The 16951-nt window shown below is 43.7% G+C and overlaps 1 protein-coding gene and 7 non-coding genes across 8 annotated transcripts; 2 read left to right on the top strand and 6 right to left on the bottom strand.

The window, feature by feature from the left end:
• Positions 1-3179: 3179 nt before the first annotated feature.
• Trnag-ucc lies at positions 3180-3251 on the bottom strand. Its single transcript has one exon. It is a non-coding gene; the product is annotated as a tRNA-Gly (tRNA).
• A 614-nt stretch (positions 3252-3865) lies between these two features.
• Positions 3866-3937, top strand: Trnae-cuc. The gene has a single exon. It is a non-coding gene; the product is annotated as a tRNA-Glu (tRNA).
• A 230-nt stretch (positions 3938-4167) lies between these two features.
• Positions 4168-4239, bottom strand: Trnag-ucc. The gene has a single exon. It is a non-coding gene; the product is annotated as a tRNA-Gly (tRNA).
• A 2781-nt stretch (positions 4240-7020) lies between these two features.
• LOC123472354 lies at positions 7021-9608 on the bottom strand. The gene is given in 4 exon segments (XM_045173758.1): positions 7021-7440; positions 7535-8483; positions 8643-8809; positions 8812-9608. Coding segments are annotated over 4 exon segments (1962 nt in total). The 5' UTR covers positions 9578-9608; the 3' UTR covers positions 7021-7360.
• Positions 9609-10631: 1023 nt separating this feature from the next.
• On the top strand, positions 10632-10703 carry Trnae-cuc. Its single transcript has one exon. It is a non-coding gene; the product is annotated as a tRNA-Glu (tRNA).
• Positions 10704-10933: 230 nt separating this feature from the next.
• Positions 10934-11005, bottom strand: Trnag-ucc. Its single transcript has one exon. It is a non-coding gene; the product is annotated as a tRNA-Gly (tRNA).
• A 67-nt stretch (positions 11006-11072) lies between these two features.
• On the bottom strand, positions 11073-11187 carry Trnal-uaa. Its single transcript has 2 exons — positions 11150-11187; positions 11073-11117 (listed from the first exon to the last, which is right to left on the bottom strand). It is a non-coding gene; the product is annotated as a tRNA-Leu (tRNA).
• A 5385-nt stretch (positions 11188-16572) lies between these two features.
• Positions 16573-16687, bottom strand: Trnal-uaa. Its single transcript has 2 exons — positions 16650-16687; positions 16573-16617 (listed from the first exon to the last, which is right to left on the bottom strand). It is a non-coding gene; the product is annotated as a tRNA-Leu (tRNA).
• Between the last annotated feature and the right edge of the window lie 264 nt (positions 16688-16951).

The following is a 16951-nucleotide window of genomic DNA, read 5'->3' as shown; positions in this document are numbered from 1 at the left end:
GGGAATCTCCCGTTTCAATGTTATGTTCGGATATGTTGCAGCGGCCTACTTCCGAAGCGTTTGCCGCAAAACATTCCAAATTTTCTTCTAGCAATTGGAACATTTTTTCACGTTTGTCTTTCGGAATGCCATGATTTACTTGTTTTTTGAGGTCGTCTATGAGTCTCCTCCGCTGATTCACTTCTTCCTTTGTTGGTGCTCTGGTCATTGGGGAGTTCTCTTCTTTTGTCGTTAGGCCACAGCTCAGCACTTCTCCGTCGTAGCCACTGATGACTCCCAATGTCGTCCCTTTTGGAATCCACACGCTAGTCGACGTTAAATTGGCCAACGGGGTGAAATCCACTTTGGCTGCCAGTAACGCGTGTCCCACCGACACTCCCTTGGTTTGTAGAAGTTTTCCTGATGGTTCGAAACAAAAGTTCTCCGCCTGTAAAGCTGGCGCTACTGTCATCACATTTGCCACTGAGAAAGAAGGGATTGTTACATCAGCGTTGGTAATCAATTTAACCGACCGTGTTTGGTGATCTGTCCGCTGCGATGTAATGGCTGCAAGAGGCTGATCTCCAAAAGTAATTGAGGCCTTCGGCTCTCGATAATCAATTTGTACTTTGCCATACTGTTTCAGGAAATCATTGCCCAAAATCAAATCAATTCCGTCCATCCCAAATACCACCGCTTCGCCAGTTGCTGTTCCCATTTTGTGGTTGACCGAAATGGTGGCTGCTCCCATCAACGTTGCTTGTTCTCCATTAGCCATCACCACCCGCGGTCCGTCCCATGGACGCAGCACAAACTGGGATGCACGTAGCAGCTCCGGTGATATAACTGTCAGTGCTGCCCCTGTGTCGACGACTGCCATTACTTGCCGTGTTCCACAAGTGACTTCTTCTCTGATCAGCTTGCTGAAATCTAGTCTAAGGATAGGTTGCTCCTTTATCTCCTCCTGTGTTGATGAATCTGCAGTCGTCTCGGCTAGCTGGGACACGATGTTGATTGGCGCGGGAGGACCCAACGGCCCTCTCTGTGGGCCAGGAGGACCTGAGTAGGATCGTTGTCGGAAACGAGCAGATTGCGGATTTTCCCAACAATTCCGGGCCATGTGCCCCGTTCCGTTACAACAGTAACATTTGAGTACTCCGTTATTGTTTCTGTAGATTCTCTCCGACTCTCCCCACGTAACTGTCTTCTCGTTTCCTGGTCTCTTCGGAGGTGGAGTTGCTTGAATCTTCAAACTTTCTACCGCACCTTGCAGTTCTTTAATTACTTTCCATAATTCCGTATCAGCCACAGTTGGAGCTGGTTTTGGAAGGGTCCGAATGAAATCAATTGGAACATCCGCCACTCTGGTTGCTGCCACCCCGAGCACCGCGTCTGGCCAGTTTCGTCTATTGGCCAAGAGCTTGGCATCAGTAAACCGTTTCGCCGCCTCTAAAAATTCTTCGCCTGTTTTGGGTTGTAACGGGTACAATTTTTCGACCAACGAGGGCCGTAATCCCCCAAAAAGATAGTCGACTTTGGTGGCTTCCGCCATTGTTGGATCCACCACCCTACAAAGATCAATAACATCGTAATAGTAGTTAGTTGTCGCTTCTTCGATACCTTGAACCCGGTTCCGCAAGCGTGTTTCCTGGAACAGCTTGTAGTTTTGTTGCTGAAATTCTTTCAAAAACAGTGTTCTGACTCCAGTTACTGCCGGAAGATCAGCTGCGTTGAGGCCAACCCCCGGTCATATGGGTAAATCACGCCACTCCGTCGGAAGTGTGGAGCACAGGTACCATTTTCTTGCCGCTCCATCCAGATACATGCTGAAATTCGCCCTTAGCTCCGTATCGCCCCATTGATTGTACGCTCCCGTTGACTCGTAACGCTCAAGCCAGTCGAAGGCGTCATCTTCCGGCGTTGCCTTAAAGACCTTGGGACTCAAAAACTTTATCTGAGGAGGCATAATGCCAGTACCTGAATCACTATCGGTATCTGCAAATAACTGCTCCTCGTCAGTGCTATCCCCGTTTTCCTCTTCTTCGCTTTCTTCGCTACTTTCGTGTGCGTCGTCAATACTCTTGTCTACGTTAGATTCTTCAAGATCTTTCGCAGTACTCTCCAACTCGTCGTCTTCACTTTTTTCGCTACCTTCTTTAACTGCCTCAATACTCTTGTCTACGTAAGATTCTTCAAGATCTTTCGCAGTACTCTCCAACCTTTTTTCAGCCTGGATTATCCGCTGCCCACTTCCCACTACGTCCTCTGTGCTGTCCGGCTCAACAGTTTTTCCTTCCAGATGCTGTTCCGGTACCGGGCTCGTAGATGGAGGCAAAGGGTGTAAACGTCTGCTCGGATCCCTTGGACAACTAGGCCAACGTCGATTCGATGACTTTCTCATTTACCTCCGGCAAAAAAAAATGATTAATGTCTTTCTGCATTACAATACCTCAAAATCTTGTCACAGCAATAAACGATTTCCTTGAGAGAAAGCTAATAGAAACCAAATAGTCTTCCCCACTGTCAGCCGAAAACGTGGCTCCGTATCCAACAATTTAAGATTTGGCACAACCCGTTGGTTAAACCGCTTGTGGTAGAGCCCCTAAACGATTTTCGCCTCTGACAATGAATAATACTATAAGATAAACTTCCTTGCCTTGTCTCCTTAGTAATGCTGCATCTCCACCATTTGTTACACTTGGGGGTGATGTGTAACACGAGTGTATTAGGACGTCCACACGGTAAGACGTCAAGTAAGAACATTCCATTCAAGAGACACTACACCGCCTATTTATGGTAGGTGAACAGCAAGGTTGAATCATCGAGTGCTTTCGCCCTTGCTGTCTCTACGAACAATCGAAATAACCCGTATGACTTATTACTGAGCAAGGTCGGTTGTACGAGTACATCCGCCCTTGCTTGTTTCTACAAAAGAAGAAGATACCCTTAACCATTTACTACAAAGCAAGGCCGAACGTTCGAGTACATTCGCCCTTGCTTGTTTCCCCGAAGCGTTAGACAAGGTGCAAGCGTCCTGTGATGCTACCGCAACATTCAGACAAAACAAGGTCGAATGTACTCGTACATTCGCCCTTGCTTGTTTCCAAGAAGGAGGTGAGTGTGTGGTGTGTCTCACGCGTATGTCACGTGATCTCCACGTGACAATATTCATGATTTTCCAAATTAGGTAAATAATTTGTTGCGATGACCGAGAATCGAACTCGGGTCGATTGCTTGGAAGGCAACCATGCTAACCACTATACCACCATCGCTTATTATTACAGTAAGACACTCGTATGAAAAATCTACTCCGGAAGCACATTTTCCAAGAGAACAAACTGTGGATTTGAACCCACGCCTTCATTGAAGACCAGAATTCAGATGCTTTTGTGAAGTAAGATTTATATCCTTAAGTCTGGCGCCTTAGACCGCTCGGCCATCCTGAATTATTTTTATCAGTTGTACCATAATGAAAAATTACGCTGTTCATCAACAAACTCAATAAAGCACTTTACATTTAATTAATAACGTTTTCCGACAGCAAAGCTTTTGCTTCAGCTATCAGAAGAAGAAGAAGTAGTAGAAGAAGAAGAAGAAGAATATGGCTGCGGCGGCGGTGGCGGCGGCTTCTACCGTCACACCGGGAACCAGACAATAGAAATTCAACAACATCTGGTCTCTTAAATGTCCGGGCATGGCTTTGTAAAGCAAAGCATGGGTTGTTTAAAAAGTAAAGGGTTAGTTTCAACTAAGCGTTTATCGTAAAAATTATTGACGCCAATCCCATATTGTCTAGTGGTTAGTTTTTATGGAGGGGTTTCCGGAAGGGAAAAATAAGATAAAGATAAAGAAACTAAGTGTTTATCGTAAAATTTATTGAGGCTAATCCCATATTGTCTAGTGGTTAGGATACCTGGCTCTCACCCAGGAGGCCCGGGTACAATTTCCGGTATGGGAATAAACATAAAGAATTTGTCATGTATTGGGAACAGATTAATTGCATATATCATATTTATCTCCATTAATACTTCATGTTTCTGACCTGGCCTACCGAGGAATCAGACATTTTCCTCGTAGTTTTTTCCATACTTAATTCATTCTTGCTCATAACGTATGTAATTTTAGACAACAGGTGGCGGACTTCGCTCCTAAATATTCATGATTTTCCAAATTAGGTAAATAATTTGTTGCGATGACCGAGAATCGAACTCGGGTCGATTGCTTGGAAGGCAACCATGCTAACCACTATACCACCATCGCTTATTATTACAGTAAGACACTCGTATGAAAAATCTACTCCGGAAGCACATTTTCCAAGAGAAGAAACTGTCAGGAGTGGGATTTGAACCCACGCCTTCATTGAAGACCAGAATTCAGATGCTTTTGTGAAGTAAGATTTATATTGTTGCGGAACGGGAACAAAGAATCAAACGCAACAGGATAATTACCAAAAACTTAGCTTTATTAGACGACACGATGAACACAATGATGAAAACCCAGTCTCATTACTAGACTGCTTGACTACTGAAACTACACTAACTCTGACCCTCCTGATCTCCCCATTTTTAAGAGGTAAATCGGACGTTGTAGAATTAGGCTACGCACCAAACGTTGGCTGTGCGTTCCTTAATTCTCAACACTCGGCCTTTCCTGACTCGAGTTTGTAACCACAAACCGAAATCAGATACATTGAACACAAAGGACATAAAGTTTTAACTGGTTCCCGGAACAAATCTAGCAGGTCGCATTGATCGTCTTCCACTTCGGGTGATGACGGCCGTCTCTTTCTCGCGTTTCTTCTTAGGATGGTCATAAATACGGTCTTGTGGAGTACAGAAAGGTTTCAACTGGCTTACGTGAGCTGGAAATCGCCGCCAAACTCGTTTCTTTCTTGAGGCTGGGATTTCCTCTACTAGGTAAGTCAGGGGGCTGACTTTCTTAACAACTTGATATGGGCCGATGTATCGTGGTAGGAGTTTCTTCGTGAGTCTAGTTTTGCGAATGGTCCTCGCTACCAGAACTAAGTCTCCAGGTTGAAATAATTGCTGCTTCCGTCTGTTTTTGTCCGTTCTGTTTTTCAGTTTCGCCTGTTTTTCTTGTAATCTTGTGTGGATTTCTGTACGAAAATCGGCAACTCTCTTCAGGAAGTCTTGATGGCGTTTCATCTTTGATTCAGGCCAGGGAAATAGTCGTTCATGAGATAATTCCGCTGAACGGCCGTAGACAACTTCGAATGGTGTAGCCTCCGTGGCCTCTTGTTTGGCGGTATTGATGGCTATCACAGCATCTACTATCTTTTCGTCCCAATCGGTGTGTCTGGTGTTGACGAATGCTTTTAAGGCCATAACGAGGGTACCGTTCATTTTTTCGACTTGGCCGTTCGATTGAGGATACTGGGCTGAGGCGAAAGAGTGGCGAATATTCCAGTGGGCGAATTCTTCTTCCAAAGAAGCAGAGGCTAAGGCGGACCCGCGGTCACTTATGATCCTGTCTGGATATCCATGGTGACAGATTACTTCCTGGTGGATGAAATCACGAATAAAGATGGCCGACGTGTCAGGTACTGGTTTAGCTATAACCCATTTACTGAAGTAGTCGACGGCCACTAGGATGTATCTGTTTCCTCTGGTGGTTAACTTGAAAGGGCCAACGTGATCAATTCCCATTAATGAGAATGGTTTCTTTGGTATAGGAATTGGTTGTAGTTCACCTATAATTCCTCCTGGTGGACGTTTGTGCCTTTGGCAAAAGTAACATGATGACACATATGTTCGAACGTCGACTGACATGTTCGGCCACCAAAATCTTTCCGTGATCCTGGCTAACGTTTTGTGAACTCCCAGGTGTCCACTTGTGGCTGAGGCGTGACATGATTGAATGATTTCTCTGCGAAGAATTGATGGGGCGACAAGCTGATGCTTTTTACCGTTTTCTTTTGTGTTTTTTCGATACAATACTCCATTGCAAAGGCAAAATGAATGGTCAGTTGGAATTTTTGGGTCGGTTGGCAGTAGTCCTTGTAGGCGAATGACCTTCTCCTTGATCGAGGGATCACCCTGCTGCCAAAATGCTACTTCTTGTGATGAGTAACCGTCCATACGTAGACTGCAAATGCTTGGTTGCTCTGTTTTGAGGTTCGGCTCCGATATAGGATGACGCGACAGGGCGTCGGCGACTCGGTTATCGATCCCTTTCAGATGCTCGATAGAGAAATCGAATTCTTGCATATCAATAATCCAACGAGCAAACTTCCCTTTGATTTCTTTCTTTTGGCATAGCCAGCGTACGACATTGTTGTCAGTTTTTACCCTAAATGTTCTGCCGTATAGATAGGGGCGAAGTTTTGTCAGGGCCCAAACCAAAGCTAGGCACTCTAGCTCGTTCGAATGGTAGTTTGCTTCAGCAGGAGATAAACGTCGGCTGAGGTATGCAATCGGGTGGAACTCAGTCGTCACCTTTTGCATTAGAACGGCTCCGAGACCGTAACCACTGGCATCGGTGTGTAATTCCAACTCTCCTTCCGCCTCGTGATGGGCTAGTAATGGGGCCGATACTAGAACAGACTTCAACTGCTGAAAGGCCGTTTCCTCTTCGTTTCCCCAGGTCCATTGAGCCTTCTTCTTGAGACGCCGATAAAGTGGTGTGGCGATCGATGCGAAGTGTTCTACGAATCGACGGTAATATGAAACGATACCGAGGAAACTGCGGAGCGTAGTCAAACGTAGATGAGGTGGGTAGGTGGCCGGAGATGGGAATTCTAAAATAGCAGCCAGTTTACTTGGATCTGGACGAATACCTTCTGACGTCACTTGATGTCCTAAACAGGCTATTTCTTTAACTGCATACGTACATTTTTCGGGATTCAGTGACAATCCTGCTTGATCAAGAGCCGTTAGGACAGCTTCCAGCCGTTCATAGTGTTCTTCGAAGGTGCTTCCGTATATCACTAAGTCGTCCAAGTAGACTAGACACATAGTCCACTTCAATCCTGAAAGGACTTGGTCCATCATTCGTTGGAATGTGGCGGGCGCGTTGCAGAGGCCAAATGGGAGCCGTTTACATTCGTACAAGCCATCAGGCGTAATAAACGCGGTTTTTCTTCGGCTGTCGGAACTCATTGGAACTTGCCAATATCCACTTTTTAGATCCAGACTTGAGAAGACTTTTGCTCCGCCAAGACGATCCAGAAAGTCATCAATGCGAGGTAGTGGATAGACGTCGCGTACAGTAACTGCATTCAATCGCCTATAGTCAATACAGAACCGGATTTTACCGTTCTTCTTGGGAATCATCACAACCGGAGACGCCCACGGGCTGGAAGATGGAGTGATGACATCGTTGTTCAACATTTCTGTTACTTGAGTTTGAATGAAGTCTCTTTCTACCCGAGAGACTCGGTATGGCGCGGATCGGATGGGACGCGAATCGCCGGTGTCAATGTGGTGTTCAAAGTGTGGAGTGCTACGTAGGGGCCCCGATGTCTCGTGATGAAAGAGATGCTCGTAAGTGTTGAGTAATTGTTCCATACAGGCCTGGTATTCTTCCGGCATCTTACCAACGAGCCTGGTGACGAACTCAGATGACCCTTGCTTACTTTCTTTTTGTTGAGTGAGACTGCAAAAGAACTCTTCTGTTGATTCAAGTATCTGCAGTTCGGGTGCGATTTCAGCTTCCACGAGCTCTTCTCCTGCATAGAACCGGATGTTTCTTGATGTCAAATTAAGAATAGGAACAAAAAGACCATCTTCCTGTTCAGTGATCAGGCTGCTTGGGATTATCCACTCTCTTCCTGGTCGGGCTGAGTACGTGCGATTGATGATAAACTGGTGCTCTTCTTTTCCGATTGTCTTCCTCTCTGGTGACGTCATGTCCATCTGGATAAATGCGAGAGTTTTGGCGGGTACAACGGTCACTTTCCGCACTGTTAAGTGGTTTGACAAAGATTTGTCTTCTTCGGGCATCATACAAGCTGCCAGCCAATCGTTTGTCTCTGATTTCGGGGCATTTTTCTGGAGGTCTGACAATTTCAGGCCACCTCTTTTGGCTTCCATGACTCCGGCTTCCGATAAGGAGACAACCACTCCGACTCGAGCTATCCAGTTTGTCCCCAAGATGATCGGATGAGACGGGTCTTCGAACACGAGAAATTTTACTTCTTCACTTATTTCTTCCCAACAGAGGTTTAAAACAATTTCACCAGCAGGTGCTTTGGACGCCGTTCCGTCTGCCAATCTAAGGGGAGGTGTTTGCGTTTCTTCGATTTTGAGATGACAGACCAACGATCGACAGATGACATTAACAGTGGCGCCTGGATCGACTAATGCGCTAACCTTTTTTTCAATCTTGTCCACATCTACTTCTATTACCGCCGGTCGAATTGAGCAATTGGGGGCTTCTACTGTTCCGATGGCCGGGTCTGCCCCATCGACCCGGCTTGCCCGTTTCCCGGATGCGGGCTCGATGGACGACTGTTTGGTTGAGATGGTGGACGGACTGGCTGGTTTCTTTGGTCTTGATAGCTGTAGGGCTGATTCCGAACAGGACAATCACGTTTCATGTGTCCATACTGGTGACATTGGTAACATTGCCTGTCATCCAAAGTTCCGGGTGGTCGCCGCTGATCTTGCCAATTTACTTGACGCACAGGCGGTGGCTGGTGATACGGTGGTGCTTGTCGTTGAAAAGCCATTCTTTTCTGTAGATCTGATACTTGTGCAGCGAGGGTTGCATTCTGAGCGACAAGAGATTCGATCGTCTTGCTGTGTTTGTCGGGAATCTCTGGCGTGTGAATGATGGCTGCTTCCAGACGGGAATACGCTTCGATGAAGGTCTGGACATTCGCTAGCTGACTGTGCACTAACACCGGCGCGAACTGGTGATGACGGATTCCGTGGATTAAATAAGGGACGAACCCCGCTTCGCTCATTTGATGCGGGCAGTATTGGCGTAAAGTAGCCTTGCTAAGAGCGTACTGTGCAGCAGATTCTCCCACCATTTGTTGCCTCGCCTTCACCATCGTTTCCCATTCGATGAACGTGTAACGTTTGCGGAATGTGTCCCGGAAAGCTGCTGACCATCCGGCCCAATCATCTACGGTTCCGGCCGGAGGTTGCCACTGCCAGCTAGCTGCAACGCCACGCAGAGCCGCGTTAACCATTCGCCTTTTCCGGTCCTCATTCCATCCTCCAGCAGTTGACTCTCGCTGGACCGTCTCTAGCCAAACGTATACATCTTCTTCTATGGTTCCGCTGAACGTTGGAAGCGGGTGACTGGCTGCAGTATTTTGGTTTTGTTGAATGGCTTGCAGAGCGATCTGAAGCGCTTGTCCTTGCTGGACTTGGATTTGTTGTTGCTGCTGTTGAGCTTGCTGCTGTTGTTGTTGAGCTTGCTGCTGTTGTTGTTGAGCTTGCTGTTGTTGTTGAACCAAGACTGTGAGGGCAGCGCGAGCTTGTTGAACGGCCTCCATCGTTTCTTGATGTAGAGCAGCTCGGGTTGTAATGGATGCTTCCACTGGACGATAGTTAGCCCCTCCGCAATAATTACAGATGGACGGTTGGCCTTCCACGCAAAGGTCGCAATGCTGTCGTCGACGGGGCATACGTTGCAGACTCACCGCAACAGAAAAAAGGTAACGGTCTACTTCTCGGAATTTAAAGGGGGTGGGGGCTCAAGGACGTGCGAATTCGAGGAAAGCGTCAGGACGCAACTTGCTCTTCTTTACTGGACTCAAAAACTTAAACAGACTAATCAATTGTACGAGAGAAAAATGGACATGAAATGTGAACTGACAAAATCAATTACTACACGAAGCTTCTACAAGAAAAGGCAAATAAAAGTAAAAGAGAATAAAGAAACCAAATCTCAGCCCAGGGTTCAATAGGATAGTTGATAAATCAACTTTTCAGAGATCCTATCCCACTCCTGACACCAAAAATGTTGCGGAACGGAACAAAGAATCAAACGCAACAGGATAATTACCAAAAACTTAGCTTTATTAGACGACACGATAAACACAATGATGAAAACCCAGTCTCATTACTAGACTGCTTGACTACTGAAACTACACTAACTCTGACCCTCCTGATCTCCCCCCTTTTAAGACGTAAATCGGACGTTGTAGAATTAGGCTACGCACCAAACGTTGGCTGTGCGTTCCTTAATTCTCAACAATATCCTTAAGTCTGGCGCCTTAGACCGCTCGGCCATCCTGACTTATTTATATCAGTTGTACCATAATGAAAAATTACGCTGTTCATCAACAAACTCAATAAAGCACTTTACATTTAATTAATAACGTTTTCCGACAGCAAAGCTTTTGCTTCAGCTATCAGAAGAAGAAGAAGTAGTAGAAGAAGAAGAAGAAGAATATGGCTGCGGCGGCGGTGGCGGCGGCTTCTACCGTCACACCGGGAACCAGACAATAGAAATTCAACAACATCTGGTCTCTTAAATGTCCGGGCATGGCTTTGTAAAGCAAAGCATGGGTTGTTTAAAAAGTAAAGGGTTAGTTTCAACTAAGCGTTTATCGTAAAAATTATTGACTCCAATCCCATATTTTCTAGTGGTTAGTTTTTATGGAGGGGTTTCCGGAAGGGAAAAATAAGATAAAGATAAAGAAACTAAGTGTTTATCGTAAAATTTATTGAGGCAAATCCCATATTGTCTAGTGGTTAGGATACCTGGCTCTCACCCAGGAGGCCCGGGTACAATTTCCGGTATGGGAATAAACATAAAGAATTTGTCATGTATTGGGAACAGATTAATTGCATATATCATATTTATCTCCATTAATACTTCATGTTTCTGACCTGGCCTACCGAGGAATCAGACATTTTCCTCGTAGTTTTTTCCATACTTAATTCATTCTTGCTCATAACGTATGTAATTTTAGACAACAGGTGGCGGACTTCGCTCCTAAATATTCATGATTTTCCAAATTAGGTAAATAATTTGTTGCGATGACCGAGAATCGAACTCGGGTCGATTGCTTGGAAGGCAACCATGCTAACCACTATACCACCATCGCTTATTATTACAGTAAGACACTCGTATGAAAAATCTACTCCGGAAGCACATTTTCCAAGAGAAGAAACTGTCAGGAGTGGGATTTGAACCCACGCCTTCATTGAAGACCAGAATTCAGATGCTTTTGTGAAGTAAGATTTATATCCTTAAGTCTGGCGCCTTAGACCGCTCGGCCATCCTGACTTATTTTTATCAGTTGTACCATAATGAAAAATTACGCTGTTCATCAACAAACTCAATAAAGCACTTTACATTTAATTAATAACGTTTTCCGACAGCAAAGCTTTTGCTTCAGCTATCAGAAGAAGAAGAAGTAGTAGAAGAAGAAGAAGAAGAATATGGCTGCGGCGGCGGTGGCGGCGGCTTCTACCGTCACACCGGGAACCAGACAATAGAAATTCAACAACATCTGGTCTCTTAAATGTCCGGGCATGGCTTTGTAAAGCAAAGCATGGGTTGTTTAAAAAGTAAAGGGTTAGTTTCAACTAAGCGTTTATCGTAAAAATTATTGACGCCAATCCCATATTGTCTAGTGGTTAGTTTTTATGGAGGGGTTTCCGGAAGGGAAAAATAAGATAAAGATAAAGAAACTAAGTGTTTATCGTAAAATTTATTGAGGCTAATCCCATATTGTCTAGTGGTCAGTTTATGGAGGGGTTTCCGGAAGGGGAATAAACATGTATGGGGTGGGTGCATTTAAAAATATTACTAAAATTACATAAATAAAATAAATGGTTAAGAATCTACTACAATATTAACCCCGGATTTTTATTATTTGGCTCGCTCGTGAAAACCACGGCATATGCTGACGACATTGCCGTGGTTACAAATTCTCCTTCCGAGCTCCAAAATATTTTAAACGTTTTAACCCACACCGCTAACACCTTGGGACTGCAATTTAATGCCGGGAAGTGTGCTTGTCTGGTCTTTGACAAAGGCAAGCCGTCTGAGACCCAGTGCCGAATTGATAATCAATTGATTCGGTGCTTGGGTCCAGACGACCAAGAAACATATCTTGGTACACCGATAGGCGGAAAATGGCGGTTCCGACCACCAACTGACCTTATCCCTAACCTTGACAAGATTGCCGCCTCCAACCTTGCACCATGGCAAAAACTTGAAATTTTCCGTAGTCACCTTCTTCCCTCCCTTTCCCATCACCTCGCTTCGGGTCGGGTCCTGAAAGATTCCCTTACCCAACTGGACACTGAGTGCAGGAAGTTCCTAGGCCTTATTTGCAACTTACCCAACCACGCAACTGTCCCCTTTTTCTATGCAGATCGGCGGGTTGGGGGCCTAGGAACATGCCGCCTCACTGATGATGCTGATATCTGGACCATCGCCAGAGCTGCTCAGCTCCTCACTTGTAGAGATCCTACCCCGGGTAGGAAACAATACTGACCATTCTTAATCCAATGTTGATTTTAGGTCGGTTCACGTCGTAAATGCGTTATAAGTTACATGAGATTGGTCCATGGTTGGAAAAATATTGGAATGTGGTTTTTCAAAAACCAACTCAAATCCATCCTGGGCCATTCTTAGAAAGTTGATTTTTAACGATGCATGTATCCCGCTACTAAACCAATGTAGATACAATTTCGAACCTTTGCTGTTGTTCGATATCGACTAGCCAATAATAACCCAATGTCCAAAACACAAATTTCAACGATGTATATATCCCAATATTTATCCAATGTCAATACAATTTCGAATTTTTGCTGCTGTTCGATATCGAAATGCCACTAGTACCCCAAAGTTAGAAACTCAAGTTTAAACGATATATATATCCATATACTAATCCAATGTTGGTACAATATCAAATTTTTGCTGCTGTTTGATATCGAAATGCCACTAGTACCCCAAAGTCAGAAACCGAAGCTTAAACGATACATATATCCATATACTAATCCAATGTTGGTACAATTTTGAAGTTTTGCTGCTGTTCGATATCAAAATGCCACTAGTACCCCATAGTTAGAAACTCAAGTTTAAACGATATATATATCCATATACTAATCCAATGCTGGTACAATTTCGAATTTTTGCTGCTGTTCGATATCGAAATACCACTAGTACCACAAAGTCAGAAACCGAAGTTTAAACGATTCATATATCCCTATACAAATCCAATGTTGGTACAATTTCAAATTTTTGCTCTTGTTCGATATCGAAAGGTCAATAGTATTTCAAAGTCAAAAGTCCAAGTTTAAACGATTTATATATCAATATACTAATCCAATGTTGGTACAATTTCAAATTTTTGCTCTTGTTCGATATCGAAATGCCAATAGTATCCCAAAGTCAGAAAGCGAAGTTTAAACGATTTATATATCCATATACTAATCCAATGTTGGTATAATTTCAATTTTTTGCTCTTGATCGATATTGATTAGCCAATTATAAGCCAATATTGGACAAACAAGATTAAACGATCTTTATACCACGATACCAACCAAATGTCGATGCGATACGAATTTTTGTTGTTGTTTAACGATAGTATTATTGGTATGTATGTATATATGTATAGTTTTGGGGTAGAAGTCGGGGAACGGTAAACACCCTGTGTTTGGAACTGGTTTTTGGAACCGGGTTTAATTTTAGTGAGGAATTTTTAACATAGGTCCTACGATGTTACCTAGTCTCGTCATTCGATAACTGATATAAGTGCAGAATTCCATCATTGGCCGAGCATTGGCTTGCCAATAGAAAGCTTGTATTTTTGTGCATCAATCCAAGCCTATGCGAACATCGGATTAGTTTTGGCGAATATTGTTTCCTGCCCGGGTATATATCGAACAATAACATAAATTCGAAATTGTATCGACATTGGATTAGTATAGGAATATATAGATCATTTAATCTTTTTTTCCTAATTTTGGTTTAGTATTGTCAAATTGATATCGATCAACAGCAAAAATTCGAAATTGTTTCAACATTATATTAGTATCGGGAGATAAACATCGATTTCTGACATTGGTTTACTGTTGGCTAATCAATATCGAACAAGAGCAAAAATTTGAAATTGTACCAGCATTGGATTAGTATATGGATATATATATCGTTTAAACTTGAGTTTCTAACTTTGGGGTACTAGTGGCATTTTGATATCGAACATCAGCTAAAATTCGAAATGGTACCAACATTGGATTAGTATATGGATATATATATCGTTTAAACTTGAATTTCTGACTTTGGGGTACTATTGGCATTTCGATATCAAACAGAATCAAAAATTCGAAATTGTATTGACATTGGATAAATATTGGGATATATAAATCGTTGAAATTTGGGTTTTGGACATTGGATTATTATTGGCTAGTCGATATCGAACAACAGCAAAGGTTCGAAATTGTATCGACATTGGTTTAGTAGCGGGATACATGCATCGTTAAAACTCAACTTTCTAAGAATGGCCCAGGATGGAATTGATTTGGTTTTTGGAAAACCACATTCCAATATTTTTCCAACCATGGACCAATCTCATGTAACTGATAACGCATTTACGATGTGAACCGACCTAAAATCAACATCGGATGAAGAAAACAGAATGGTCAGTATTGTTTCCTACCCGGGTGTGCTTTTTAAATTTGTTATTCTTAATTACATTTTTTGTTGTATTTTTGAAATGTTTGGTCTAAATTAACGATTAAACATGAAAATCAAATGATTGTTGTGTAAATTAGTATCTATAATCAGTAAAAATAATAAAACTGTAACCACGTACTAAATTTAAACTAACTTTGGTTTTCACTGGGAAATTTTTTCTAAGTTTTTAACCAAATTCCGGAATTACTCCGGAAAACATATTACTTGATATGTATAGAAATAGCTAAGTGGATAAAGCGTCTGAAAGATGAAGTTGTTATACAGTGGTCTAGGGTTCAAATCCGGCAAATCCGGCTAGGTCTGTCTTTACTTTATGTTACGATGAATAAAGCTATTGTTTTGTTTTAGGCTACTATTTAATTTTTGATGTTGGAATGTTGAATGTTGGTCCAATGTTGTTTTGCGCCATTATTGGCTGCATATCGAAATCGCACATCGGCCCGGGTCATTTCCAACTTGAGTCGCCAAACCTTGTCCATTTCTGTTATGCCAATATTGATAAATTAATCCCGGATCAACACTGCTTGCCGGTGTTCTACCAAAATACATGTGTAATATTGGCATAGCAGAAATGGACAAGGTTTGGCGACTCAAGTTGGAAATGACCCGGGCCGATGTGCGATTCTGATCCTGAACCAATGGCCGATTCTGTATCGGCAACAACATTGGACCTAGATAAAATTCCTACCCGGGTACTGTGAGGAATGTTTGCCGAGAGCAGCTCCACGACACCATTCGGCGAGGGTTCAGAACTGAGCATCCAGGAGTGTTACCAGTTGGGGAATATCTTTCAGGATCCATGGATGGGGGGCTCTACAGACTGAGGTACGCGGAGGCAGGGTCTAACCTTTGGACTCTTGCCCGCCAAGCTGCCAAACGACTGGGAGTGCGGATTGATGTATCCGGCGACGAAAATTTAAGAATTGTCGCCGATGACGTCTCCGTAAGCCCAGTTAAGGCAGTCCGCGGACTTCGGAAAGTAGCACGGCAGCGCTATACCAGGAACCTGCTCACCGACAAGAGCCACCAGGGAGTTGTAGCCCATTGCCTCTCCCTGGAAGGAACATCGAAAGACATGGCTCGCCTGGTATCCTGCCGTACGCCCCTCTCCTTTCGCGACTGGAGATACCTTCACAGAGCCCGGCTCGACATCCTTCCTCTTCGGGGGCACTCGTGGTTTTGCTCTCAGGAGCAGGATACGAGTTGTCGACGATGTGGGAAGGAAAACGAGACTGGGTATCACGTTCTTAATCACTGTGAAGAAGGTCTCCAGTTAGCCACCAAGAGGCACAACACCGTCCAAGATCTCCTGGAAACGCTGCTTGTCAAGCAAGGCCACGATGTCACTGTCAACAAAGCCATCCCCGGGCAACGCCTAAGACCAGATGTTGAATTAACATTATCTGGTTCCCGGGTGATGGTTGACGTCGTGGTCTGCTATGACCAACCAGGGAGCATGGAGAATGCCTACCAGCGAAAGATTGCTAAATATTCTTCCCTTGGTAGGATTCTCCCCCTGGTTATCGGGTCCCTTGGATCATGGAACCCCAGGAATGAAGAAATTCGCTCGATACTTGGTATCGATGGACGGTCCTGGGGTGAATTTCGATTCAAGGCCCGACTAGCAGCAATCCAGGGATCAATGGAAATGGTGTGTGCGCACTTCCACTACGGTGCAACAAACCCCGAAGACGAGGAAAACCCCCAAGTCCCGTAGATTCCCCACTCCCAGTAGAATAGTTTTTTTTTAGTCAATTTTATTTAATTTTATTTTTTTAAAAATATATTTTTGTACTTTTCCCTTATTTTAATAAATTTTAAAATGAACCCTTTTAATACAAGGTTCTTCCCTTTTGGAAAATACCCTTAAAGCCTGACCACTATACCACCATCGCTTATTATTACAGTAAGACACTCGTATGAAAAATCTACTCCGGAAGCACATTTTCCAAGAGAAGAAACTGTCAGGAGTGGGATTTGAACCCACGCCTTCATTGAAGACCAGAATTCAGATGCTTTTCTGAAGTAAGATTTATATCCTTAAGTCTGGCGCCTTAGACCGCTCGGCCATCCTGACTTATTTATATCAGTTGTACCATAATGAAAAATTACGCTGTTCATCAACAAACTCAATAAAGCACTTTACATTTAATTAATAACGTTTTCCGACAGCAAAGCTTTTGCTTCAGCTATCAGAAGAAGAAGAAGAAGAATATGGCTGCGGCGGCGGTGGCGGCGGCTTCTACCGTCACACCGGGAACCAGACAATAGAAATTCAACAACATCTGGTCTCTTAAATGTCCGGGCATGGCTTTGTAAAGCAAAGCATGGGTTGTTTAAA

The sequence above is a fragment of the Daphnia magna genome, linkage group LG5 (assembly GCF_020631705.1).
Source record: "Daphnia magna isolate NIES linkage group LG5, ASM2063170v1.1, whole genome shotgun sequence".
Lineage (NCBI taxonomy): Eukaryota > Metazoa > Arthropoda > Branchiopoda > Diplostraca > Daphniidae > Daphnia > Daphnia magna.
This window is presented reverse-complemented; position numbering and strand designations above follow the sequence as displayed.